The sequence below is a fragment of the Zalophus californianus genome, chromosome 16 (assembly GCF_009762305.2).
Source record: "Zalophus californianus isolate mZalCal1 chromosome 16, mZalCal1.pri.v2, whole genome shotgun sequence".
Taxonomy (NCBI): domain Eukaryota; kingdom Metazoa; phylum Chordata; class Mammalia; order Carnivora; family Otariidae; genus Zalophus; species Zalophus californianus.
In genome coordinates, this window is record NC_045610.1 from 15,016,346 (window position 1) to 15,042,028 (window position 25,683).

The 25,683-nt window shown below is 55.2% G+C and overlaps 1 protein-coding gene across 4 annotated transcripts in view; it reads left to right on the plus strand.

The window, feature by feature from the left end:
• The first annotated feature begins 385 nt into the window (after nucleotides 1–385).
• The window catches only part of RTN4RL1 (reticulon 4 receptor like 1), a 67,812-nt gene continuing 42,514 nt past the window's right edge, over nucleotides 386–25,683 (plus strand). Inside the window, exons 1-2 of one of the 4 annotated variants that reach the window (XR_003525263.1) lie at nucleotides 386–786; nucleotides 15,840–17,021. Coding sequence is in view for 1 of the 4 variants with exons in the window: in XM_027625673.1 (XP_027481474.1) it covers nucleotides 774–786 (13 nt within the window). In the remaining 3 variants the exon portion in view is untranslated. Of the gene's footprint in view, nucleotides 787–1,962; nucleotides 2,060–15,839; nucleotides 17,022–25,683 lie in introns of those variants that run through there. The other 3 variants (XR_003525262.1, XR_003525264.1, XM_027625673.1) reach the window with 3 other exon arrangements.

Sequence of the window (25,683 nt, forward strand, 5' to 3'; positions counted from 1 at the left end):
CTACTTGGACCGACGTGGGCCAAGGATCGTCCCCGGGGGCGGGCGCAGCGAAAACACCTTGGGAGGCGGCGCCGCGCGGCTGAGCGCCGCTGCCCTGGGAATAGGACGGCGCTCGGCACCGCGAGCTGAGAGCACTTTCATAAATTTTGTATGGGAGGCGCTCCGTGAGCGGGGGCGGGGAGCGGAGCGAGAGGGAGGGAGCTAGCGAGCGAGGGAGGGAGGGAGGGAGGAGGAAAGGTGGGGGAAGCCGGGGGGTGGGGGGAGGAAGGGAGGCGCCCCGCTCCGCCGATCGCTGGGTCCTGCAAACGCGCGCCGGGCGCTTTCCCCGGAGCTCGGCGGTGCGTGCGAGCGCCCTTTTGCAGCAGCCGCGGCGGCGGCGGCGGCTGCGGCCCGAGGGGGCGGAGAGGAGGGGCCCGCGGCCCGGCGGCCGGGCGGCCGGGGGGCGGCGCCCCCCCTCAAAACCGCCTGCAAAGAGCTCGGGGCTGCAGAAGCAGGCCGCCGGCTCCGCGACGCAAGCCGCTTGTCCCGGGGCTGAGCGAGCGCGCCGGGCTGCCTGGCAGAGCCGCGGTTGCTAGTGGGCGCCGGTGCCCTCGGCGCCGGGCTCGGGCTCACCATGCCCCTGAGGGGCCGGGCTGCCGGGCACAAGCGGATCCCCGGCTTGCCCCCGCCTCGACGCCCTCGGATTAGCTGCAGCCGGCGCCCAAGGATTTGAATCCGGACTCCGAGAGCGAGGGCGCCTAGGCCGACCTCGGAGTGGCGGCCCCGCGGCCAACATGCTTCGCAAAGGTGAGTTGGAGCCGAAGGGGCAAGTTGGAGTTGAGTGCGCACGCGGCAGAGCCTCGAGCCCGGGAGCCACCCGAGAGCTCCCCGGCGCCCGAGGTTCTGGCCCGGGAAGCAGCCGCTGGCGGGCTGGCGGGCTTTGCGGGGACGCACCTGCGGAGGGTTTGCCGCTGGAGCTCAGCCCCTGTCGGTGGCCGGTTGCGAGACACGGGATTTGCACCATGGATCAAGCGGCCAGGCCTAGGGATCTGGCTCGGCGAGGTCATTTCTTCACCACTGTGAGCTACCCATGATGGAAGGGGAGACGGCCTTCCGAGACCTTTGCTTTGCCATTATAAAGTTTTGCAGTTGCAGGCTCCATCCCCTGCGTGGGCGCATGCTGCCAGTTCTGCCGCTTCGGCAGCGCCGGGTGCAGCCCGCGCTCCAGGGCGACCAGCGGTCAGTCACCGCGCCGCCTGGGCGCTCCCTGCGCGCCCTCGCTTCTCAGGCGGGGCCGGGACGCGGGCACCTTCCCTGCAGTCCTGCTTTGGTCCTCAGGGACGGGCTCTGGGCACGCAGCAGCCCAGGGGAGGTGGCTAGCGCCTGATGTCCGGTTCTTCAAACTTTCCTTATGCCTGGAGCAGAGAGATGGGACGGCGGGGGCCGTACCGGTTGCGTGCGGGGCAGGTGCCAGGCTCAACTTGAGGAGAGCTGGCCCCGCGACCACCTTACCACAACCCCCTTCCCATCCCCCCGCAGCCCGGCTCATTGCAGAGCGTTGCAAAGTTGGCGCGGGTGCTGGGGAAGTCCCGCCGCGCCCCCACGTGGCTGCCGCGCGGGGACCTGTCCCCGGGGCCCAGGGAGGGCAGGTGACCACGCCGAGAGCCCGCAAGCCCTGTCTCCCGCTGCTCCGGCCTCGACGTCTGCCTCTCTCCCCTCCCGAGTCGGGGCGAGCTGCGACGCTCCGTCGGGACCCTATCGTCTCTGGGCCGGGCCGGGTGGCCGGCGAGCCGCGGCGGCTGCGTCTGGCTGCCCGGGCCCTGCGGGAGCCGGCTGAGGCGGGAGCTCAGGTAGCTGAGGGGCCTGATCCCTGCGCTCCGCGCTCCTGCCTTAATCCGCCCCTGTTTCCATGGCAACAGACCGAGGTGTCGTAAGCACAGGATTCTGACCTCACAGTAGGATGGGGAAGGAGAAAACGGGCAGGGGGAGGTGGCGAAGGAATGGGCAGCGAAGCCCCAAGATGGGCGGAGAGGAGCAGATGTGGGGGTCGTGGAAGAGACCCCACAAGCAGGTGGGACAGGTGGGTGAAGAAACCACGCCTTCCCTGGAAACAGTAAAGGCTGTGTGGTGGCCCCGGCTTGCTCAGGCCTACAGGGGAGCCTCGGTTGCCCCATGTGTCAATAGTCACAAACTTGTGTGTGACTTGTGTCTTCCACGTGGGTCGGGGCGGTGCCGGGGGGAAACGCTGACTGCCTTTTACTGTGGTGTGGGGAAAGTCTCTGCGGCTAGTTGGAGAAACCTCTTCACTGATACACCCCGGTTCCTTTTCCGGGCAGAAAGGTACTAAAAATCCTTTCAGCAGCTAGCGGTGCTGGTCAGTGTCTGCACACAGAGGGTGATTTTTACAGAACTGAGCAGAAGCCGGGGTCTGAGAAGCTTGGGCCTGGAGTGTGCACACTGGCTCTGGTGGGTAAGGCTTCCTAGGCAGTTTTAAGAGGCCACCATGTGCAGGTTGCTGGGTCTGTGATGGAGATAATAGAGGGGAACTGACATCTCATTTTCCTTCTGGTCTTTTGTCTTTTGGCAGTTAAAAATGAGCCACAAAGCAGCCCGTGTACTTTATTTACATGGCTTAGGTGCCTAGGGAGGCTATTTTTCCCTTCCTGCATGGCTTGGTTTGGTGGGAGAAGTTCTACCAACAAAGAGGTTTCCACCTGGATTGGCTGGAGGAAAACAGAGCAGAAAAGCCCTTTGCTAGGCTAGGCTCAGCTCCAGTGGCCTGCAGCCTGCTGCTGGGACATTGTGTGGGCAAAGGACTTTTATTTTGGTCCTTTGCCGGACAATCTTCTCTCTCAGCCCCTGGTCCTGATCCGTAGGACTTGTTTCTTTTACACACATATACGGGACACTCAGATACTCTGTGTGGATTCCAGGTGTGTGCTCAAAGCCAAAGGTATGCCTGAGGCTAATGCCAAGGGAGGTGGCCATTGCAGTTTCTGCTTCTCGAATTCTTCCCAAAAGCTCCAAGCAACAATGTTATAGGATGGGTTCAGACCATTGTTGCAGTTTCCCTGCCTATCAGCTGCAGAGCCCTGCATGGAGTCCTGGACCTGAGGGAGTATCATAGTCTCGATTTGGAAAAGGATTTGAAAAAAGAAAGAGCAGCTATCCCTAGATCCTGGGGGTAGGGTGGAAGAGAAACACCCTCGTACTTTTCTGTAAAGGGTTGGGCTCATGGTCTTGACAATGGAGTGCTTTGTGGAGTGAGGAGGCTCAGTGGTCTGAAGAAGGCGAGTGTAGACATTGGATCATGGGGGTCATTGCTCTGACTTCTGGTTGTCCTAATTACAGCAAGCTGGGTGCTGTCCCCTGGCAGGACATTTTAGGAATTGGGGGGTGCTGCCTTGTGTCTCTTAATGAAATGACTCTACTGGCCATAGCTGCACCTCTGTGAACCAGAACAGCCTGAGTTGTCAGTGGATCCTGCTGCTGACAGTGCTGGTAGTTGGAGGCTTCAGCAGCTGCCTGCCCTCTTTTCCGTCTCCTGGCCTACCCTGGCAGAACCAGGGATATAAAAAGCAAGCCTCTGGTCAGAGATGAGAGGCAGGCAGGGCAAGCCATGCCCGGAGCCACCCAGCATCATCCAGGAAGAAAGGGAAGCCTGTTGGGGGTTTTGCTTTGCCAGAAGTGGCCTGCTTAAGGTCAGGATCTATGGTTTTCATTTTTAGAGCTATAAAAACAGAATGCAAATCAACAGCCTCTGGTCTAATACAGAACCTATCCTTAAAGTTTTTGTCTTGTTAAGCAAGGAAATAGAGTGCCAAATAGGCTTTGTTAAGTGGCAGTCTAATTAATAATTTAAAATCTTGTAGCTGTCTTTCATTAGAATATATCTGTACATCAACCACAAAATCAGTCAAACACACTCATTTATAAGTTAATGCCATCCTTGAATAATTCAGCAAGAGCTAGATTAAGGCCTGCAATCCAGTAAGAAGCATTTTGTTCTTTTGGTTTCCATAGCCACATGGGCTGGCCCGGTGGCTGGATTGGGTCTCCTTTGTGTGAAGAAAGGGAGGCAGTGGGAGGAAGGGACCGCGGGGTCGTCAGTGCTTGGTGGATTTGAATCCAGAGGTTCCCTAGGTGACCTGAGAGTCTCCAGCTGTCCAGGTGTCAGCAGGCTCCATCTCTTGGAGCTATCCATAACAAGGTCCTCTGTAGCTCCAGTAGAGAAGAGAAGGGAGGAATATTCCATGGACAGCCAAGACACACTTCTTTCTGCTGCAGAGGAAGTAGGTAGAGAGGAAGTTACAAGAGCCCTGCTCGGGAGGGTTGAGATGTGAGGCTTTTTTTATCCCAAATCCTGGTGCAGAAACGAAATCTCAGTCTTCCCCACCTAATTGTGTCCCACCCAGGGAATGCAGCCTGGTTGTACCAGTGTCACCAAAACAGCTTCTTTCATTGGGAGGCTCTGGGCTGCTTCCTTTCTCAAAGCTCCTGGTCCTTATGCCAGAAAAGAAAAGCCAAGGGGAGGAATTTTAGGGGAGCACCAGGACACAGCAATAGAAGAGGAGCAGCGGGAGTTGCTCAGTAAAGCCCGTGCATGCACTTTCTCACCAGTGGCCAGAATAAAAGCAAGGCGAGCAGTGCATTGTTTCCCTTGTGAGCTCAGACCACGTAGCAAGTGTGTTTTGGTTCGATTCCCGTCAGGCCGATGTGTGGCCAAGCCTCGCTGCACTGCTCAGGCCCATCTTCTACAGAGAAACCGTTCAGGACCCAGACTCCCCGTGCGGGCACACTGGCTCCTGCACCACAGGAAGGCAGCCTGCAGTTTCCGGTCTGTCTCAGGCCACTGATCCCGAGGCCTCTGGAGGGTTTCAGGACACTATTTGTAAACACCAGGTAGATAACTGGAGCAGACTGTGGACCTGACGCCAGGAGAAGGTTCTTGGCCAAGTTTGAAAAGGGGAAGTCTCGTTGGGAAGAGGAAAAGGCGGGGGGAAAGGTGGGTGTCTGTCCCCTGATCTGTGGCCGCGTTGACAGCAGATGGGACTGAGGAGGGAGGCTTGTGGGGTGAATCCAGCTCCAAGCTTTGGAGTCATAGCCTGAAAAAGGACAGAGCAGAGAGAGGTTCACTTGCTGGAGAGGAGAAGGAGGGGGCAGGCATCATGCAGGATGTCAAGAACGGATCTGTTGGATACCATCTGCAGCAAAGTAGTGGTTAAGGTTAAAGCAGAGAGGAGATGACAGGGAGGGAACAGATGGCCAAGGAAGCAAAATAGCTGGCGAAACGGGAACAGAGCCTCCAGGGACAGCAGAAGGCAGGACCTCCGCGCAGAATGCCGGAAGCAGCCCTTCCTTGGGGTGCGCTGGCCAGGCCACCCTCAATAGAAGTGAGTCAGAAAGAGGAGTGGGGCAGGGACTTCAGAGTGAGAGCTTCCTCAAGGCCTGGGACAACACCTAGGGAGACATCAACTCCAAGGTTAGGGGGCCCAGAGCAGGGACCTCCTTGGTATGCCTTTGAACTGGGGAGAGGAGGCACCCTGACTTGGAGTCCATCACCAGGGCAAAGCCACGCCGTGTCGGGTCTCAGAGCATGCCCGGTTGAGCCCCCCGGGAGGAGGTATGGATGCTAGCGGAGACAGGGGCAGCAAGGACCCACCCGTGCCAGTCCCTGTCCGTGCACTGCCAATACCTGCTTATTATTACTGATGGGCCAAGCTAAGCGTACTCCATACCTTTTGTCATGTCATCTCCACAATTGCCCTTTGAGGTCAGTCTGCTACTTGTCCCTGCTCTACAGATATGGAAACTGAGGCACAGACAAATGAAGTCCCTTGCCCTGAGTCACTCGGCTGGCACATTATTGAGTCAGAATGCAATCCCAGATCCGCCGGCCACCACACTCTTTCTCTTGCTTGCTCTCTTAGCCCCTAAGCTCCACTGTCTCACACACCCATCTGCCTTGAATTTACGTGACATTTGTTTTGCGGGGTGCTGAATCATTTGTATCTTGTTACAGAGTGCCCTGGTAGTTCCCATGCGCTCCCCTTCTGCTGTACCTCCGGGAGTGTCTCTGGCTGGGACCTGGGGCTCTAGGACCCCGAGCCAGGGTCTCATCTGTCCTCCTCTTCCCTAGCCCTGGCTGTGCTGGGCAGACACACCCTCACCTTCTGCCTCCTGCCTCCGGCTGTGGTTTCTTCATGGCAGAGACTGGGACCCTGGGCCAGCACCATCCTGCCTGCTTTCAAGCCCTTGAGAAAGGCTGGGATATGGTTTATTTGGGGGCTAGGCCTTCCCCATATGTTGCTCTTCCTGGCTAACCTGGTGAGCTTGTTCACACAGCTACACCCCAGACTGGCGGGTGCTTGTGTAGGGCGCAACAGCCCCAGGTATGGCCCAGGTGGGTGGTAGCTGGCAGGCTGGGTGAAGCGGGTCCCTCCACCTGTACCTACCCCGCACCTCTGGAGTTCTCCCTCACTCCCAGGGCGGTGTTCCCATGGCCCAGCCCTAGTCTGTTAGCTGGACTGTAACTGCAGAGCTCAGACCTGTCCTCCAGAAGGGACTTCTCCTGCCCCCTTCCAGCCATGGTTGAATTCCAGAGGCCAGTTTTCCCTGTGGTTTGGAAAAGAAAGAAGATGGGTTAAGGCCGAGAGTCTAAGTGGTCTTGGGAGGTAGAAGGGCAGACTCCCACCTCTGAGCGAGGAGCCCCCGCTGCCACGGTGAGGCAGGGGGTCTGATCGCACAGATAAGCCGGTGCTTCTGAGCCTGTGATCATTGTCTAATCAGTCAGCGAAGTTGGGATCCAAAACAGCCAACAGCCTCTGCTATCTGATTCAGAAGAGTTGCTCTGGAGGCCTCCGTGCTGGCATGGCAAGAGCGTTGGCACAATACAGTGTGTATGTGTGTGTGTGTGTGTGTGGGTGTGGGTGTGTGTGTGCAAGTGCATATTTGCAGAAGCACACCTGGCAAGCATGCAGCAGGCTCCGGAAGTGTGCATGCCAAAAGTCCGCTGTTGCAGAGTAGAGCGCCCCCGTGCCTGTGCCCCCCCACTGGTCGTGGAGCCTAGGTCGGCACCTACACCTCAGGGCTAGTAGCACGGCATTGGTGCCATTAGTGGGCTGGCGAGCTGGTCAGTGGGAAGGCCTCCAGGAGTGAGTGGGCCAGCGCTCTGTGCACCACGCGTCGGGAGCCAAGCTGGGTGAGCTGCTGTGTGGCTCCCCCGCAGGGGTGGGTTCTAGGGGACAGGCCCCAGCAGACCCTGGAGAGGGGCCTCCTGGCAGCTTCCTGGGCTGATTCCAGAGGGCTGTGGCAGCGTCGTCAGGGTGGGTCTGCAGGAAATTGAGCAGAAGTCTTCCCCAAGTCAGGAGAAAAGCTGGGCTCCCAACTTGCAGCCCACTGAGATGGTGTGAAAGTTTGCTTCTGCCTCTAAAATTGCCCTAGCAGAGTTTGCCATCTCTCTCTGGGCACCTGCACCAGCACAGTGAAGGAGGCCTTTACATATGGTTGGATAGAGAGATTCATGAGGCCCTAGGGGGAAAATTGGCATTCTTCTTACAATGATTTATTTATAGGGTGATTGGATGATGGGGATATGGAGGCTAAGGTGCCTCCATTAGTGAGAAGCACACGAGGCAGAAAGCCGTGCTCTGTATTTGACATTTAGTGGGGCGACTCCTACCAGGGAGCTGCTTTTTCTTTTAGAAGGTTTTGCCTTTAATGTTCTATTCATGGGCTTGCCCGAGCAGGCAGGGAGAAGGAAGGAGCATGCAGTGCAGTGGGCTAGCAGGCTGAGGCCAGGCAGCCTAGGGGGCAGGCAGGGCCCGCCAGGTCCCTCTGTGGCCAGTGCGGGGGCAGCCAGGCAGGCCCGAGCTGTGGGGAGCGTCTCCGTTCATACTGCGGGCTGCCTCCTCGGGAGGAGCTGTGGGCAGCGCGCCCTTTTGTGTTTACTTACTCTCCTGTCCGTCTCCGTTTTCACTGGCCACCCGGCTCTGCCTCTGACAGCGGCTCTGTGCGACCCTGGCTTCGGCTTGGCCATGGCCCTTTTCTTCCTAGGGACCGTGGCGTTGTAGAAAGAATACTGAAGTTGGAGTCCCAGGGCTGCATTAGGTTCCATCTCTGTTGGCCGAGTCTCTAGGACCCTGGGTACATTTCCTCCTCCCTGGGCCTCAGTTTCTCCGTCGATAATAGGACTGGATTGATGGCTTTTCAAATGTTTTTTGGAAGTAGAACAGTTTTTTTTCAATGATACCCACTGTCGGAGCCCAGAATGTAACTCAGAGAAGCCTAAGTGGGCCTGGTCAGAGCTGGGGAGAGGCGCGTCCAACTCTGGCCTCACGGACACCCTGACAGCCCTCCAATTTGGAGACGGGGGAGTCTCCTGTGGCCCCTTTTGGCAAGACAGTGCCCACAGGAAGGCCACTGGGTGTGCTGGGTGTGGTGTGTTAACAAAGGGACAGAGCCGTGTCTGCAAGGTTCGAGGTGCGAGCTCTCTCTCTTGCAGTGGGAGTGGGTTGTTGCCTCCTCTCCTTTTGGACCCCTGGTGACCACTTAGATCTCTGAGAGGAGCTGTCTACACTTGGCATCTCCTTGCTTTCCTGTCCTCTCTCACTCCTCAACCCAGACGCCAGGCTGTGTCCTCTGTCACTCGACTGTCACCGCTCTGGCCTGAGGCTGACCCTACCACACGTCTTCCTCTCGTCCCACCTGACCTTCTGGTGGCATCGGACTGTTGGCCGTGGTTTCCCTGTGGCTCCCCTGATGGCAGCTCCCCTGGTCTTTCTCCTCCTTTGCTCGCCCACAGAGCCGGCTGCTTCTTCTCAGCCTTCTCTGCCAACCCCACCACTTCTCACCATGCTCAAATGTGGCACCCACCCCCCAGCACCGCCCTGGGTGCTGTCTCACCCCTCCCTCTCCTCTGGGGGCCTTCAGTGTGTCCTTGTCCGTGGAGGTGCTGCCCTGGCGTCTAGGGCCTTCTACCCCCCTGCCCCCCTCCCCGCCCCACCGGCCCCTTCAACTCCATGTGTCCGAACCTGTACTTCTACTTGAGCTCGCAGCAGACCCACTCCTTCCCCACCTCCCTCCATCTTGGTGTCTGGCACCATCAACCTCCCAGACCCCCTCAGCTCAAGCACGGGACCCCCGATGAGCCCCCTCACCCCACCCCTCCCCATTAGTCCATCTCCAAGTGCTGTCCTTTTCCCCCCATGGCGGCCTTCACACCCCCTTCCCCCCCTGCCTGCCCCCCAGCCCAGGCTGTCTTCTTCTCCCGGACCGTATGGGCAGCTAGCTCCCTGCCACCTCTCTTGCCTTCACCCAATCCAGTTTTATGCTGTGCCTACATTCTACAACGCCACCTGCTCTCATCCCGTCCCTTAGCTTAAAACACCTACAGAGATTTCTTTTTCTTCAGGGGATGGTCCAGACTTCCCAGCTGGACGGCCCATAATATTCTGTGCTTCCTGGTCATTGTATCCAGCCTGTTTTTATTATCTGCCCTCCTCACTGGAAAGTAGGTTTCATGAGGAGACCCGGTTAGTCCCCCTCCCCCCGCCCCTCCAGACCTGCTCTCTGTCCCAGGAGGTTGGCCTGTCCAACATCAACAATGAGCTCCCACACCCTCTTGCTTCCAGTTGGCTTCAACCAATGGTGAGTCACCATGAGTTCTCCTGCCCCTCCATCATCCCCCAAAGATTCTTCCAGAAGTGCAGCCTGAGATGAGGATTCAAGTGTAAATTGTATGTTTGGGAGGCATCCTAGAAAATGTCAGTAGGTGAGCCGGGAAGTGAGACAGAGAAGGGAAGAGGCCAATAAGGGGCCCGTGGTTGAGCAAATGAACACTGTGGGCAACCAGAACTTAATCCCATCAGGGAACTTGGGGATACAGTTTCGAACATGCACCTCAAAGTTATCTCACTGAAGGGAGGGAGCAGGGGTATTTATACACAGCTCCTACCCATCATTGGCTGAGTGGTGTTCTTGGTGTAGAGATGAGATTCCCCCCTCACTTTTGGCCTGCTCTGTGGGTGAGCGGTGCCAGCTCCTCTGCTAGAAAAAGCCCTCAGGCAAAGAAATGCAGGTTCTGCCAGTTGGAAGTCAGGCTGGTGTGTGCTAAAATGGTGAAAGCAAGGGATAGGCAGGCCTCCACAGCATCTGCTACACAGCTCCTGCCAGTGAGCTCCAGGTTCAAAAGAGCTCCCTCCCGTCAGCCCCAGGGCGGAGCAGAGGTGGGGGCAAATGACAGTCTCTCTTCCCCGTCTCCCTACCCAGATTCTCTGAGTTCTCTGTACTCATCAAATTAACTACCAGGACCCGAGTAAAACAGCACCCTGCACAAAAGAAAATGGAGCACATAGTGACATTGGGTAGCGCTGAATCAATAACTAATGTCACGTCTCCATGAATTGGTTAGAAATGTTGATTCAGTGATTGTACACAACCACAGTCACTGGTTTTGGAACCCAAAAAACGTAGTACCAAAACCTCATTTTGAAATTGTTCTGTGGGGCACCTGGGTGGCTCAGTCGGTTAAGCGGCTGACTCTTGATTTCAGCTCAGGTCATGATCTCAGGGTCCTGGGATCAAGCCCCACGTCAGGTTCCTTGCTCAGCACAGAGTCTGCTTAGGATTCTCTCCCTCTCCCTTGCCCCTCCCCCCATTTTTAAAAATTAAATTGTTTTGTAATCATAAGAAAAATCAAACCATGATAACCTAGTGCTTAAAAAAAAAAAAGGAAAGAAAAAAGAAAGAAGAAAAGAACAGAGGCTAAGTAAAGTATGAGAGGGCTCTCTGTAGCTATCCAGTTTCATCTACTTGGGAAGAGCTCTCCAGGCCCAGGGAACAGCAAGTGCAAAGGCCCTGAGGCCGGAGTATTCTTGATAACAATACATGGCTGCCTCTGGGGCTGGGGCTTTAGTACCAGCAACCAAGAGAACACACACACATTTTTTTTTCTTTTTTTAAATCTTACAGCTTTCCTGTGCAATGTTTCATTAAAAGCAGAAAAGGCAGGTCTTACTGGCCCCAAGTTACAGATGAGGACACTGAGGCTCAGAGAGGCTACATGGCTCATCCAGGGCCCGGGGCTGCTCACCGCCGCCTCACCCCAGCCCAGCTCTTCTCCTCTGTGGACCCACGAAGCTAGGAGGCATAGAAACGATGAGGCCAGCTGGACCACAGAGGACATCTGGCAGGACAGGAGCTATGTTGGGAGAAGAAATAGAACTCTTACTCTGAAAAGTTAAAGGTGTACTTGGCAGATTTTTATGGAACAAAATTTGCACTATTGATTCCATGGCAAATAAAAACCTCTTGTGGATGCTCTGGGCTTCAGAGGTCTGAAATGTTTGACTGAGACTGGCTCGAACATGAGATCAGCCAAGCTTGGGTGGGGCCTGGGGTGAGGAGACTGCCTGTTTTGTCTTTTTTTTTTTTTTTTAAGATTATTTATTTATTTATTTGACAGAGAGAGATACAGTGAGAGAGGGAACACAAGCAGGGGGAGTGGGAGAGGGAGAAGCAGGCCCCCCGTGGGAACAGGGAGCCCGATGAGGGGCTTGATCCCAGGACCCCGGGATCATGACCTGAGCCGAAGGCAGATGCCCAACAACTGAGCCACCCAGGCGCCCCACGACTGAGCCACCCGGGCACCCCGCCTGTTTTGTCTTCTCTGAGAAAATGACTTGTTATTTTGAACTGCTTCCTCTCCTCCTAGGGAGGGAGGCTCCAGGGTGTTGCCCAGGACCCAAGCCTGCAGCTGAAACAAAATCTCTGAGCCAAGGGACAGAGGCCAGGGTGGTTCACAGGGCCACACTCAGGAGAATGCACCAGCCAAGGGGGACATTGTGCCGCCCAGCTGTGGGCCGCCAGTTGGCCCCGGGGGCCCCCTGGAGGTGGGCGTGGCTCTCATCTTCCTGTAATCGGCCCACCACCCCTGGAGGGCTGCTATTTCTGCCTTCAGTGGACAAATCTGATTGCAGGGATTCAAGGTAGCTCGTGGGAAGTGGGGGATTATTGCGAGGAGATGAGTGACGGGGGCTCCGGAAGTCTCCAGGAAACGGAGTAGCTCTAGGAAGTAGCAGGCTTTCTGTGGTGCCTCTCCTTCCACCCAACGCAGCTGCCCCTGCTTCTGCCCCACGTCTGTGCCCATGACTTGTCACCTTGTACCAGGACCAGTCTGGTCACCCAGGACTGCTTGCTCTTCAAAATGGCCTTTCACCTCCTCCACTGCTAATTGCCTTGCATTCTTTGTATCCCAGCCTTAGTTCCCAGAAGGAAGACCTCGGTTGAGGCAGCCATGTTTCTCTATGTTATAGATCACAGTCACCTGTGAATTGTCTATCCATGGATGAGCTGGCTGCCTTTTATTCTGTCAGCCAAGAGGAGTATGGGAGGTGTCTCTCCATGTGACAAACATTTAACAGCTATTGAGTGCCTGCCTACTGCTGGCTTGGCCGTAAGCATGAAGCAAAGAGTAAAAATCTAGTCCCCTGTTCTTATGGAGCTTGTGTTCTAGTGGGGGGAGATAGACCATGAATGACTCACTATGTTCTGTCAGGTAGGGATAGGTGCTTAGAAGAAAAGCCTGTTAGAGGGTGAATTAAGGAACAGAGGGTGACCAGAGAGGTGTTATTTTATTTATTATTATTATTTTTTAAAGATTTTATTTATTTGAGACAGAGAGAAAGAGAACACAAGCAGGGAGAGTGGGAGAGGGAGAAGCAGACTCCCCCCTGAGCAGGGAGCGCAACGTGGGGCTCGATCCCAGGACCCTAGGATCATGACCTGAGCTGAAGGCAGACACTTAACCCACTGAGCCACCCAGGCGCCCCTAGAGAGGTGTTATTTTAAAAAGACTGGGAAGGGGCGCCTGGGTGGCTCAGTCGTTAAGCGACTGCCTTCGGCTCAGGTCATGATCCTGGAGTCCTGGGATCGAGTCCCGCATCGGGCTCCCTGCTCGGCAGGGAGTCTGTTTCTCCCTCTGACCCTCTTCCCTCTCGTGCTCTCTATCTCTCATTCTCTCTCTCTCTCAAATAAATAAATAAAATCTTTAAAAAAAAAAAAAAAGACTGGGAAGCCTTTCTGATAAGGTGACATTTGAATAGAGGCCTAAGGGAGGGAGGGCTCTCTGCAGCTATCTGAGTTGCTTCTGTTTAGGGAGAGCTCCCCAGGCAGAGGGAATAGCAAGTGCAAAGGCCCTGAGGCAGGAGTGTTCTTGATACAGTACCTGGCTGCCAAAAGCCATAGGCAGGGCTGGCATTCTGAGGTATAGCCCATGAAGTAGTGTCAGGTTCCTTTGGAGAGGACTAGAGCTTGGTGTCAGTCCCAAGTTCATCAGCCACTTGGCTAGGGGGAGGAGCCAAAGTACAAAGCAAAGCAATAATATGGCGGGAGGAGGAGTGATGGGTCTAGGGATCACCGTTCCCACTGGGGTCAGGCGCTTCTCCTCCGTTAATGTGGCCCAGTCTGCAGCCTGAATACAGGGTCACAGATCACTTCCCATAAGCCCTTCCCTTTATCTCTGAGCATGAAACACAGAACTTAGTTCTGTGGATGGTCTTGTCTTTTTCATTTATACATCAGCCTCTTCTCCCCAATTGGACTGTCATCTCTGACCAGGCCTGAGCCCCTGTGCTTCCTTGTAATTGTTTCCTAAATAACCAAACTCTCACTACAGACCAGGTGCCATGGGGAGTGAGTGATAGGCTGAAGATCCGTCCCTATGCAAGAAACTTGCCACCTGGTGGGAGAGAGAAGCCCCACACCAGGGGCAGTGGAGGCCAGGGAAGGGTGGGAAGGATGGTGTGTTTTCAAGCCAGTGGGTCAGGTGGGGAGGTCCCTGCTCAAAGGCTTTGTGGGTGGAGCAGGGCCTGGTAGGAACAGGCAGGGTGGGAAGGTTGGAGAGCAAGGGGACAGCTGTTCATAGACCATGATGGCTGCATGGGGTGGTGGTGGATTTTGGTTGTAGAGCAGATTGAGGGCAGCCCAATTGTTTCAGAGCCCTAAGTACCAGGGAGGAGGAGGGTTGGTTGACTCATCAGCCACAGAGTAAAATTTTTGAACTTCCCAAATAATGCATACACATGACAGAAAACATTGGATTGGCTAAAGGAAGAAAATCACTATAATCCCACAGCCCAAAGAGTGAAGTGTGGGAAAGCTAATCCCTCCCAGGGCATTTGGTGCATTTGGTATAGCCTTCTGTGCTGCTTCCTGCATTCATGCAAATGTACCCTGTGTTGTTGAATCTACAGTATAGGACACTAGGGTCAGTAATTTATAGATGGGTAATTCTTCTTCTTTTTTTTTTTAAGTTTTATTTATTTAAGTAATCTCTACACCCAACGTGGGGTTCGAACTCGGGGCCCCAAGATCAAGAGTCACATGCTCTACTGACTGAACCAGCCAGGCTCCCCCCTAGGTTGGTAATTCTAAACCTATTTTAATGGCTGCAGAATGTTCCATTGCATGACTACCCGTCCCCTCAGGTTCTGCACAGAGGCTGTTTCCGGCTTTTTGCTGTTAGACGTGTTAGCCAACACCTGTGCCACACGCCCGTGTGCTGTGTGGGCTTCTGAGCAGGGGAAGGAAAGAAGTGTGAGATGTCAAGGTGTTCACAGGGAGCCAGGTGTGTGGAGGCCATCGTGGGATGTCAGTGACGCCCCTTTGGTGGGAGGGCTGGATACTACCCCAAGTAGCAGCCAGCCAGACCTGAAGCCTTCTGGGGATGTGGAGAGGAGGCAGATCCGGAGGAAGGTCCGTGTGCGCATGTGTGCGCACGTGCATGTGTTGTGGCCGTGAACATGGCCTAAGTCTCCAGTGAGGCAGGCTGTGGTCAAACCAAAGGGAAAGGTGTACAGAGGCCTTAGTTTTCCTTGGGGTTGGGTGGCACCAAAAACTGAGGATGGGAGTATGAGGAAGAGCATGCCCCTTGCTTTTGGTTTGGACCAGGGGATCTGTGTGATTTTGACAGTTTTGTAGGCTCTTTTTTTTTTTTTTAAGATTTTATTTATTTGAGAGAGAGAGAAAGAGAGAGCACAGAGGGAGATGGAGAAGCAGACTCCCCAGTGAGCGGGGCGCCCAACACGGGGCTCGATCCCAGGACCCTGAGATCATGACCTGAGCCGAAGGCAGACGCTTAACGACTGAGCCACCCAGGCGCCCCAGCTCTGGTTTCTCTGAACTTAAGTTTTTCCATCTTTAAAATGGGGCTACTGATGAGAATACCTGCCTTGTAAGGTTGTGTATATTAAACGAGACAATCCTGACAAAGTTCGTGGCCCTTAACTGTCCCGGGAGCTCCGGGAATGTTGCCCTCAGTGTTAGCAGTGATAGTGAGAACTTCTGTGTCACCCTTCCCGCAGGCCAGGCCTGAGCACGGTGTGAAGTTTTGCCTCCTTGTGACCAGGGCTGAGTCTGAATGAGTGGCCCGGCTGACACGGGCCAGCCCTGGCCAGGAGCAGGAGTCTCAGGACTAGTAGGGATGGGTCAGGTCACCTTGGGCAGAGGGGGCCACCCTGTCTGGGGAGGACTGGCTCTGTCCTGAACTCCCTGCTCCCTCTGCCCAGGGTCAGGGAGGTGTCCCCTAAGGCAACGCAGGGGAGCAACGGGAAGCATTCTCAAGTGGGTTTCTTTGGCTTAGAAACCTGAGATGAGGTTGGAGGTTTCTCCCGAAAGCTGGTCCATCATCGGCGACCGCCCGCCTAGGCCCTGACCTCTACTCAGCGGCCTTCTCTTCAAAACAAGGTCTTCCCGATCAGAAAAGAAAGCCCAGCCCCAGCGCAGAGCCTTGGTCTCTTGATCTGTGAAATAGTCAGTGGTTTTTGCCTGATTCCTCTCAAACTTATTTCTGTTCTTCCCAGGTTTTCTCTCTGCGTCTACAGCGGAGCGGATGAGAGCAAGGGCCGTGGACAGGACAGGCGGGACCCCGGGCCCTGCCCCGCCGCTTTGACCTTGGGCAAATGCTTTTACTTCTCTGGGCCTCAGTTTTGTCATCTGAAATATGGGGCTACTGCCACCTGCCTCTTGGGGCTTGGAGAATTTTTTTTTTTTTTTTTAAGGGGTTCTGAGCATTCTCGACCAAATGGACATGAGGTGCCTTCCTGGCATGTACCAAGGCCTCAGTGAGTCGCTGCAGCTGTTCTGTCTTCATCACGCAAGCCTATTACTCAACAGCCATGTGCCGAGGCCTACTGTGTGCCAGGCTCTGTGGGGACTCGGAGAACCGAAATGAATGCCACAGTCCTGTCCTCAGCGGCCTTGCCTCCCCTGCCTTTTCCCACATGGTAGATCTCTCTCTTCTTTGTTCTAGGCCCCACCTTGCCCTCTTGAATATCAGGCCTCAGGGGACCTCGGTGTCTTTGCACTAGGCTGACGACCTGACCCCTTTTCAACAGGCTGATACAATCATAGGAGGAGAAGGGTGTATCTGGGGAGCTGGCCCTGGGTGAAGCCCTCAGAAGCTCTGGGGTGAGCTGTGTCACTGCCCCTAGGGAGGAATGCAGAATGGATTTCTCTCTCTGGCCACTTCCTTGAAAAGAGTAGGAACCCTGAGAGAGCCGTGGAGGGAGAAGAAAGAGCTGAGGATCCCTGCCTGCCAGGGGCTCAGCCTGTGCAGCCCCAAATGGGGCCGAGACCCCTCCCACCCACCCCCTGCCCTCCATGGAGATGAGGTGTGGGCTCTTCCCTGTACCTGCGGTAGGAGGTCCTGCTCACCTGTCCAGTACCCCAGCCTCCCTCCACCCGCTGGAAACTGGCCAGGGCGGTTTTCCTAACCGGCTAGCCACGTTACAATCTCAACAGAATTAACCAAAAAAAAGAGAGAGAGAGAGAGAGAGAAAAGGGAAAGAAAAGAAAATAGTCCTTGCGCAAAAGCCGCAGCAGTGTCTGCCAGGACCTAAGATCTGGTACTATCTATTTTTTAATAATTGAGGGTAATAAATATGTATTTCTTTCTCCTCACCAACCCCCCCCCCAATCCTCTGCGGCTTGTCAGTTCCCTCCATCTCTCCTGTGATCAGACCAAGTCTTCCCCAAGCAAAAAAAAAAAAAAAAATCCTTTAAGCAAAAAGGATTAAAGCCTTGAAAGTAGGTCTGCCTGAGCTCTCCCCCACCCCCTCCCTTCCCCGTCCCTGGGGTTGGTGGAGAAAGGCCCCTCTGGGGAACTAAGGACTGGGGGGAGGGAGGGGGAGCGGTGGCGGTGGCAGGAGTCCCGTGTCCCGGAGTGGAGGATCTCTGGAACCAAGGACCACACCATCCTCGCTCTCCGCAGCCCATCCAGTTCCAGTCCCAGGCTAGCCTGGGGGAAGCAGCCCAACCCAGCCCTCCTCTGGCTCCTGAAGAGGGGCTTGCCTGGGGGCCCGGGGAACCCTGGTCTCAGACAGCCCCAGCTGAGCTTTGCAACCTGGCTTTGTGCTTTAGCGGTCTGTGTGACCTTGGAGCAGGCAACTGAACATCAGTTGCTCAGTCTATAAAATGGAAATACAAACTAGCTAACAGGATCAAATAAGCCAGCCCAGGGCCTAGCGAGTGGTAAATACAAAATAAACTAGGGCGCCTGGGTGGCTCAGTTGGTTAAGCGACTGCCTTCGGCTCAGGTCATGATCCTGGAGTCCCGGGATCGAGTCCCGCATCGGGGCTCCCTGCTCGGCGGGGAGTCTGCTTCTCCCTCTGACCCTCCCCCCCGTGTGCTTTCTCTCTCTCTCTCATTCTCTCTCTCAAAAATAAATAAAAAATCTTAAAAAAAATACAAAACAAACTAAATAATTACTGGTCTCTTGATCCAATTCTTCTCAGACACAGAGCGCAGCCTGTAATCTCCCCCATCACCTGGTGCTCCACAGTTCCCCGGGGCCTGCCAGGCATACCTGTTTTTCATGCAGCCTTGCCAACACCATGTGAAGAGGGGATTGAACCCAAGGCCGGCTGGTGTGGTTAGGAGCCTTGCTCAAGGATCAGTAGGTGACAGCACTGGAACTTGAAGTGGGACTTGTATTCCCTCCTCCACTTCTCCTCCACCCTCTGAGGCTTCCTGCCTCAACTGTGGGCCCAAGAACCAACCTAGGAACCAACCCAGGGAAGGCCTGGCCTGGCTGGGAAGACAGCGCCCAGGGCAGGTGTGGCTAATGCTCGGCAGACCCATCTTCCTTTCCCTGCAGCTGCAGGCCTATGCCGTTCTGCTAAGGCAGCCGGCCTGGCCCAAGTGGGCCTCCCTCCCTCTGAGCTGGGCACGTGCTCCCAAGGCTGGCTGCAGATGGGGGCCTCAGAGTCCCTGCACCCACCCAGGCCCAGAGCCCCTGGCCTGCTTCGGTGGTCAGTGCCTGGCCACGTGGCCTCTGGGGCCCCATGGCCAGCCCCCCGGGGTGGGGGCGGGGGAGACAGCGCTGCCCTGGCTGCTGTGGGCCTGAGCTGGGAGAGGAGAGGCAAGGGCTTGAGGCCGGAGGGCAGGAAAAGCTGGGAGGGAGGTGGCTATTTATAGCCGGCTTTGCTTTTGTTCCTTTCCAGCAATGCTTCTCTTTAAATAGGAGCAGGGCTGAAGGCTGCAGCCTCTTCCCCAGCCGCCTGTAGTCAGCGCGCATGCGTGTGTGTGTGTGTGTGTGTGTGTGTGTGTGTGTGTGTGTGTACGCGCGCGCGCGGGTATGCAGGGGTGTCACGCGTGTATAAGGATGGAGTGGGGGTGGACACTTTGGTGCATTTATGTGTGTGTGCAGGGATGGATGAGGGGATAGTCCGCTCTGTGTGCATCTGTATGCAAACATGTACAAAGGTAGAGATGGATGTTCTTTGTGTGTAAATGTGTGTGTGCCAGCATACACACGCACACACACACACACATGTATAGGGATGGAACAGTTCTTAGTATGTATGTACGTGTGCATGTTTATAGTAGTGGGCGCACACGCGACGGTGGGGTGGCCACTCAGTCGATGTGTGCATGTGTGTGGGCATATGTACACATATATATGTATAGCTGCGGTGGTGTGGACACGTGTGTGTATCTCCCTGTGTGTAGTGTGATGTGAGGAGCTCTTTAGGGTGAGTGTATATGCATGAAATCGGATTGTTGGAGGGAGGCCATGCCTGCGTGTATGCACGTGAGCATGCGTCACAGCGCACACGGGCGCAGAGGGACTGGACACCGCGTGTCTACCCGACTGCTCTCGGTGGGGCGGGGGCTCTGTTCTCCACCCACAGTGGGGCCTCTTCCGTGTGTGACCAGGAGGTGTGCGTGAGCCCGTGTAAAGGGACTCCGGGGTCCTATCCGGCTGCCCCCCAGCAGGCAGGTTCAGAGCAGTCCCAAAGCCCCCCATCCGGTCCATGCCAGGCGAGACCACTGACCTTTGCTCTCTCTGCTCCCAAGCCCGCCAGGCCGGTGGGCAGAGCGCAGGGTGAGCCAGGTGAGGAAGCCACCAGGCTTTGGGGCTCCGCACCTGCCCTTCTCTGCCTCGATTTCACATCTGTGAAATGGGAGAGTGAGGCCCGCTGGGGCTGCTGGTGGGCCAAAAGAGATGGCACTAGTGTCGCGGTTTAGGATAGCCCGGGCGCTGGGTCGCGTGGGGCCGAGGCCGGGTTCCGGAGGCGGCGGGGTTAGCAGAGCGCGGGGCGTCGCTCGCAGCCCCCCGCCCGGCCTGGTCGCCCGCGAGGTGGGAATGGTTTCCAGGGCGGGCCGCGCGGCTCCCCGCGGGGTAACCCAGATCTGTCAGCGCGGCCTGGCGGCTCCGCAGGGAGAGACCCTCGCCCCGGGGAGGGGGCGGGCCCGGGGGGCACGCTCAGCCCGGCCAGCAGCTGGGAAGCGGGGGGGGGGGGGGGGGGGGAGCGGGGCCTGGGCACCGCCCTCGCCTCCCGCCCGGCCAGCAGCTCGGGGTCGATGCGACCGCCCTCCCTGCCCCTCCCCCAAAGGCCAAACAAAACATAGTAAATATTTAATCCGGGCCAGGGAGCCAAGGAGGCCTCCCCACCCGCTCCGCGGCCGTCTGGCTCCTCCGCCAGCCGCGGGAGCTCTGCTCGGTAATGAGCCCGGAGTGGCAGGGATCGATCGCGTCCCGGGCGGGTGGGGCTGGGGGGGGGTCTGTGCCCTCGGGTGGCATCGCTGTCCACCCCGGGCCCCAGACCCGGGAGGCCCGTGCAGACCGGTGCCCGCGCTTTTCCAAGAAGGCCTTAGGAGGGCGTAGGGATCCAGCTCCCCCCACCGCCCCGCCCCTGCCCACTCGATCTTAGAGTACCTGTTTGAGCTTGTTTTGGGGGCGGGGGCAGCCCGGGGGAAGGGAGCCGTGAAAGTGGGGGGACATCCCAGTTCCTAGGCCACACCTGGCCTCCAAGGCCTGGAAGCCCAAAGCGTAAAGCGGCCTTGGGTAAAGCGGCAGTGGGGCAGCCAGAGAGGCCAAATAGAGAGGCTGGCAAGATACTTCTATAGGGGTGTGCTTCGGGACTCCTGGGTATTGCCCTGGAGGATACCTAGAGAGGTCACATCTTTGCTGTTCATTCATGCAGCAGATAATTATTGAGCACCTACTATATGCCGGTCATAAGCTTCACCCAAGGAGACGTACAAGTCTGGGTCTGTAGAGAGTTTACATTCTTTTTTTTTTTTTTTTTTTTTTGACAGAGAGAGACACAGCAAGAGAGGGAACACAAGCAGGGGGAGTGGGAGAGGGAGAAGCAGGCTTCCCGCTGAGCAGGGAGCCTGATGTGGGGGTCAATCCCAGGACCCTGGGATCATGACCTGAGCCGAAGGCAGATGCTTAACGACTGAGCCACCCAGGCGCCCCGAGAGTTTAAATTCTGAAGGAGGAAACAGTTAATAAGTGAACACGTAAGGTGATTTCAGATAGTGGCTGAACTCAGTGTAGACAGTAAAGTGTAATGTGAGAATGCATTTGGCTAGGGAGAGAAGCGACACTAGCTAGACAGTGCACTGAGGCCAAAGCATCCCAGCTGATTTCGGGGAGTGCAAAGGCCCAGGAGCAGAAAAGAGACTGGTGTTCTAGGTCTGGGCAGAAGGCTGGGGAGGCTGGAGTGTCATGAGTGGGCAAGTAGGCAGTGGCATATCCCAGAGGGTTTTTGTAGGCCGGGGATGGGGGGGAGAGTTCGGATTTTATTCTAAATGCAGTGCAAAGGCATTAGAGGTTTTAAGCAAAGGAATGGCATGATCTGATTTACATTTTTTAAAAGCTTCCGCCCGCTGCGTTATGGAGAATAGAAGGTAGGGAGTTAAGGGTGGAGGCAGACAGGCCAGGTTTGGGGTGGGGGGGAGCAGCGGTGTATGAGAAGGGACAGTGGTGCCCTGCCCGGTCTGGGCAGTGACTGTTAAGTGGCCATGTAGGCTTCTGCAGATGAGAGGGTCCCCAGCCGGGGGAACAGTGGGCTCCTGAGCTTCTGGGCTCCAGCCTTGGAAAGTCCCATGGGACCTGAGCAGAGGTCAAGACCCAGGTCGCCCTCATCCTATCTCCCCGACCCAGACTCCACAGTGGGCAGCCCAGGAAGTTTTTTTAGGAGCATTAGAAAATGTTGACATGTTTTTTGAAACAATTTCAGATCTGATATCTCCGCCAGATTGAGTTTGTAACCAGCTTTATTGTTTAAGCCTGCTGGGATTTCATCAAAGGCGGCTGCTGTTTACCCAGAACCATTTCATTGGAGAAAACAGCAAACAGACCTGCATTTCTATCTGATTTCACTTTTTCCCTTTTCTCATGAATTTAAGTGCTTGTGAAAAGCAAGGCTGATAAGGCAAAGCCGTGCGGATCAAACCCCAAGGAGGGGGGCTCAGAAGGAACTCAGCTGAGGTTTATTAACAGAGCAGAAAGTTAGGGGAGGCTGGCGAGGGGGCTGAGAGGCACTCCTGGCCAGCAGTTGGCCCTCCACAGGGTGGCACTGGGGAGTGAGGGCAGGCGGGAGGGCCACTGTCCACCCCCACCCTGGCCAAGGCTTCTAGGCCATCTCCTGGTGGCTTTTGTCTTTACCAGTTTCCAGACCATTTCAGACACTGGCAACACAAAAGGCTGAGCATCAGCTCCCACCTGGAAAGCAGCAATGAGCCAGCCTCAGAGATGGGTTCAGTGAGACAGAGCCGAGCTTTCCTGGGAAAAGGCCGAGTGAGGAAACAGATCAAAAGGCCGTGTAAGCCAGACAGATCCTGAGCATGCCAGGAACGTTGCCCCCCTGCGCCTCCTGTGTCAGCACTTGGGACGCAGCCCTTTCCCTGCCAGGTGGCCTGAAGCAGGGCAGGGCCTGGGGACTCTTGTCACAGGCTGGGTGCTCCTCCCGCCTCCCTGAGGAATCTACACTAGTATTATCACCACCCGCCTAATAGGATCCGATGCCTTTAAGCAGGCCTGTTGACCCAGCAAATGTTTTAGCCCAATAGGGGAAACGCTGTTGCTGCAGCCTATCAGGAGAAGGTGTTCTGAGAAATTTGGGTTAATGTGCCTTGTTCAGTTGCTTGACCGACAGCTGGTTAAAAGTGCACGGGTTGCTCGGCATCCAGGCCACCTTTTACCAGTTGTACATTAGACCCACTCATAAGGTCAATCGATTTGAACCAATTAGCAAGAGGATAAGGACTTGTTTCTCTTTAACTGACTGTAGGTCTTGCAGCAATGCATCTAAGGGGATGATACAGATAACAGAGGTGTTTTTTCAGTGCTGAGGACTGGGCGTAACTGCAAAACCATGGCAGATGTGCTTCCATCCATAGCCGAGTCGAGCCCCCTCATCTCTGGGCTGAGCCTATAAGGAGGCGAGCTGGGGAAGGCCAAAGGTCTTGTCCTCACAGAGCCATTTCTAGGCCATCCTGCTTGTGGAGGCTCCCCTCCCCTGTCTCATTTCACGGAGCTCAGTGGGCCACTGGGGCCTCAGTAGCTCGTTTTGTCCCTGTCAGCTCAGGGTACGGTCCCAGGCTTCCTGTGAGAGCAGACAAGCCACACGTTGCAGGCACAGGGCCTGCGCCAGAGCGCCATCTGTGAAGGGCCTACATCGCCTTCTTTAATCTTTATAGGCCCCCTTCCTGACTACCACCCCCCAACACATGTATGTATTATTCCTTTTCCTGGATGGGAAAACTGAGGCTTGGGGGTGGGAGGCAGCGGAGCCTACTTGTCTGGTCTGAGCGATTTGCACATGGACCTGGCTGCTCTGGAGTCAAGTGTCTTTTCACTTGGCTGGATGGACGGGCAGCATCCTTCTTACAGGTTCGCTAGGGGCAGAGGCTTTTTCCACATTGTGGGTTTGGGAGGAACAAGTCCACAATGAGCTGGCCACAAGAGGATGCGGGGGTCCTTTGGCATTTTCTGGCCTGAGACTTTCTGGGGATGAGGCTGAGGAAACTCAGAACATAGGCAATGTTTGCCCTGCTTTTGCCCCAGGAGGGGCCAAGTGGGGCTCCAGCTGGGAGAGTTGGTGGGTTCGTTGTAACAAAGTGGGTGTGGGCACAAGGGAGATGCTGTTCTCTGTTCCCTGAAGCATCCCATCTCCAACCCAGAATCCCTGGCTCCTTCGTCAGTATCCCCTCAAAGATGGAGGGCAGGCCACTCCCTCCCCTCAAACTCTTGCCATCACTTTCCTCTCAATGCCTTATCCTCACACCCAGTGTCTCTGACTGACATCTGAGCACACACTTCTCTGAGGCAGCAACATCTGCTTTTACCCCAGAGACAGGGACATGTGAGCCACAGAGTGGGACCGGGGAGCCACAAGCCACATTTTCCTGCAAAGAGGTTTCGACTGTAAGTGTCCTAAGGAATGGGCCAGTTCAAAGTAGTCAAGGAGCCGGGGGGGGGGGGGGGGGGGGGGTGTTGGGGGGGTGATGGCTTTGCTCTTATTCCAGTTCTGCTGTGCTAGCTCAAAACAGTGGACGAGTCCTTCCTGGGAAATTGCTTCAGATCTCACAGCATTTTCCTCTTAATAGCCTCGGTGGTGGCAAATCCTTGACCTTTGAGGGTCGGTTTGATTTTTTGGAAAAGGCCAAAAGTAATTTGAAGCTGTGTGTTGTGAATAAAGGGAATGAGCAATTTGCAGAATGTGGTTTGTTTTGTTGTTGGGATTTTTTCTTTTTTAAGGTTAAAACCAAGAATTTAGCCAGTTTCTCAGGAGGACGTTCCAGAAGTGTTTCAAGTGATGGCAGCACCCTGCAATGGGGGGCCTGGATCCAAAGGTGACCACTTTGCTAGAAGCCCAGGGGAAGGGAACCGATGCCTTATTGAGCTGTTACTATGTGCCAGACACTTTACATACATTATCTCAACTGCCTGAAATCATTTTTGGAATAAGGCCAGTCTATAAAAAAAAAAAATTCATAAATAATTCTTCAGAGTAATCTGAAGAGTAATCCTATTAGAACAAGCACTGGGCCCATTTCACAGGTGAGGAAATTAAGGCTCAAGGAAGTTAACTTCCCAAGGCCACAGAGCTCCTAAGTGTCAGAGCTGGGATTTGAACCCAGATCTGATTGACCCCAAACTCAAGGCTAATTCTTTTTTGGGTGTGTAAGTTCTGGTGTATCGACCCCACTTGTGCTTGCCCTCGATAACACACAAATTTAGTTTCATGATGTCACGGTGGCATCGTTCAGGATGCCTCCACCACTTAAAAAGGAAAGCAGGTCATAAAGGAGCCATGTGCCAAGGCGAAATGCTGACTGTGTGCGGCCGCAGACGTCAGCAGGCGTCAGGGGATGCATGGGTGACAATGGCAAGGCATGAAGTATGGTGTTTATTAGGTACTGGCAGAGGCCCGGGAATTCTAGATGCCACGCAGTGATAAGTGGGAACGGCCTGTCTCCACTCTCACCCAGCCCCAGATCCTGAGGAGGTCCCAGTTTGCGGCCTTTGAATCAACTGGACTGTTGAAAGGACTGACTCTGGGAGCTCTCCTGGCCACTGACCAGAGAGGGACCCCTCTGGATAATAATAATAATAATAATACCAATAAGAGCTCATGCTGATGGAGCATTGTGTTAAATGCCTTAGCATTAAGCTTTGATCCCTTTACACACTCTTAGCCTCTGATTGGAGGGGCCCTGTACTCTTAGCTCCCACCGGGTCCCCAGCCACGTAGGTCCGTTCTCTCTGAATTCAAAGAGGGGCTCTTTCCCTGCAAGCCATGGCCACAAGTCAGTGAGGGAACTGGGCGCTTGTGTGGGCTACAAGGGTGGTGGTTTGAGACGCTACACACCATCTCCTCTCCTGGAGACACAGCTCCAACAGGACTTCTCAGGCACATTCCCAGTCACAGCTGTCTCTACACTTAGCAGTTCTACTTCCAGAAATTAATTTTACTGCTACCCTTGCACCTGTGGGCAGAAACGTACCTACAGGAGCATGTGTGTTATCACTGCTTGTAATAGCGGGAACTGGCAACAACCTAAATGTCCATCAGTGGGGGAGCGATTGGGTAGATTACAACACCCCCACACAATGGGATTCTGTGTTCTGAGGAATGGATGCCTTGTATGCACTGATATGGGATGGATGCCAACTTGTATTGCTAAGTGAAAAAGCAGTGGTAATATACTGCACTACCATTTGGTTTTAAAAGAAAGATATACTCGTACGTGATAGAAATTTTCTGGAAAGACACAAAAGAAACTGTTAACAGTGGGATGCCTCTGAAGAAAGATACTGGGAACTGGAGGTCTGGGAGAGGAAAGGAGACTTATTTTTCATTGTATACCCTTTTGTGTTCTTTGAAAAAAATTTTCTTTACTATGTG